The sequence below is a fragment of the Wasmannia auropunctata genome, unplaced genomic scaffold (assembly GCF_000956235.1).
Source record: "Wasmannia auropunctata unplaced genomic scaffold, wasmannia.A_1.0 LD322259.1, whole genome shotgun sequence".
Lineage (NCBI taxonomy): Eukaryota > Metazoa > Arthropoda > Insecta > Hymenoptera > Formicidae > Wasmannia > Wasmannia auropunctata.
Window position 1 is genome coordinate 1 of NW_012040631.1, and position 654 is coordinate 654.

At 41.3% G+C, this 654-nt stretch overlaps 1 protein-coding gene across 1 annotated transcript; it reads right to left on the minus strand.

The window, feature by feature from the left end:
• Positions 1-101: 101 nt before the first annotated feature.
• LOC105460430 lies at positions 102-514 on the minus strand (the record flags this gene model as incomplete). Its single annotated transcript, XM_011706876.1, has 1 exon — positions 102-514. A coding segment is annotated over exon 1 (413 nt), but the record flags the coding sequence as incomplete, so codon positions are not given.
• Between the last annotated feature and the right edge of the window lie 140 nt (positions 515-654).

Here is a 654-nt window from a genome sequence, read left to right on the forward strand (position 1 = left end):
TTAATTTGTATAAATTTTTCCCGAATTCGTTATTAACTAGTGTTCTAAATTTTGTATTTAGTTCAATATATTCATGAAGCCATGGAGATTGCGCGAATTGCAATACGCGATGAATTTTTGTAATACGGAGACCGTGACGAGTACATTGCTGCAAATTGCGATAATGAATAACGTATCGCTTTTTATTATATAAAGACGCGAGGAGTTTTTTTTGCCGCTTGTCGGGTGGTTTATCGCGCGTCGGACAGAAAGGTAAGTCAGCGTGCGCGTCGTGGTGTTGTGGATAGTCTAGATCGACTTCGAGAATGTAGCTTATCGTAGAATCTAACGCGATATTCATAACATTAAAAGTTGCTATGTCGTTGACCCATTGAAAATCTGCATACGGCAATGGTTGACACATTGCACAGCCGTACAGATTATTTACATCGAAGTACATTAAATACGACGACGGTTTCGATGGATCATATGACTGCATGTGCTTGTTGTTAGCCCGCGCGTATCTTTTGGACATTGACTCAAGCCACCGCGTATACCGCGTTCGACAAACATGACCATGTCAATGTCCGTGAGAAGTTCGAATTTAATACGAGTATATTTCAGCATGGCGTCCCACGTAAAACCGGGTAGAGTATAATAATGCGCGGGATCGAG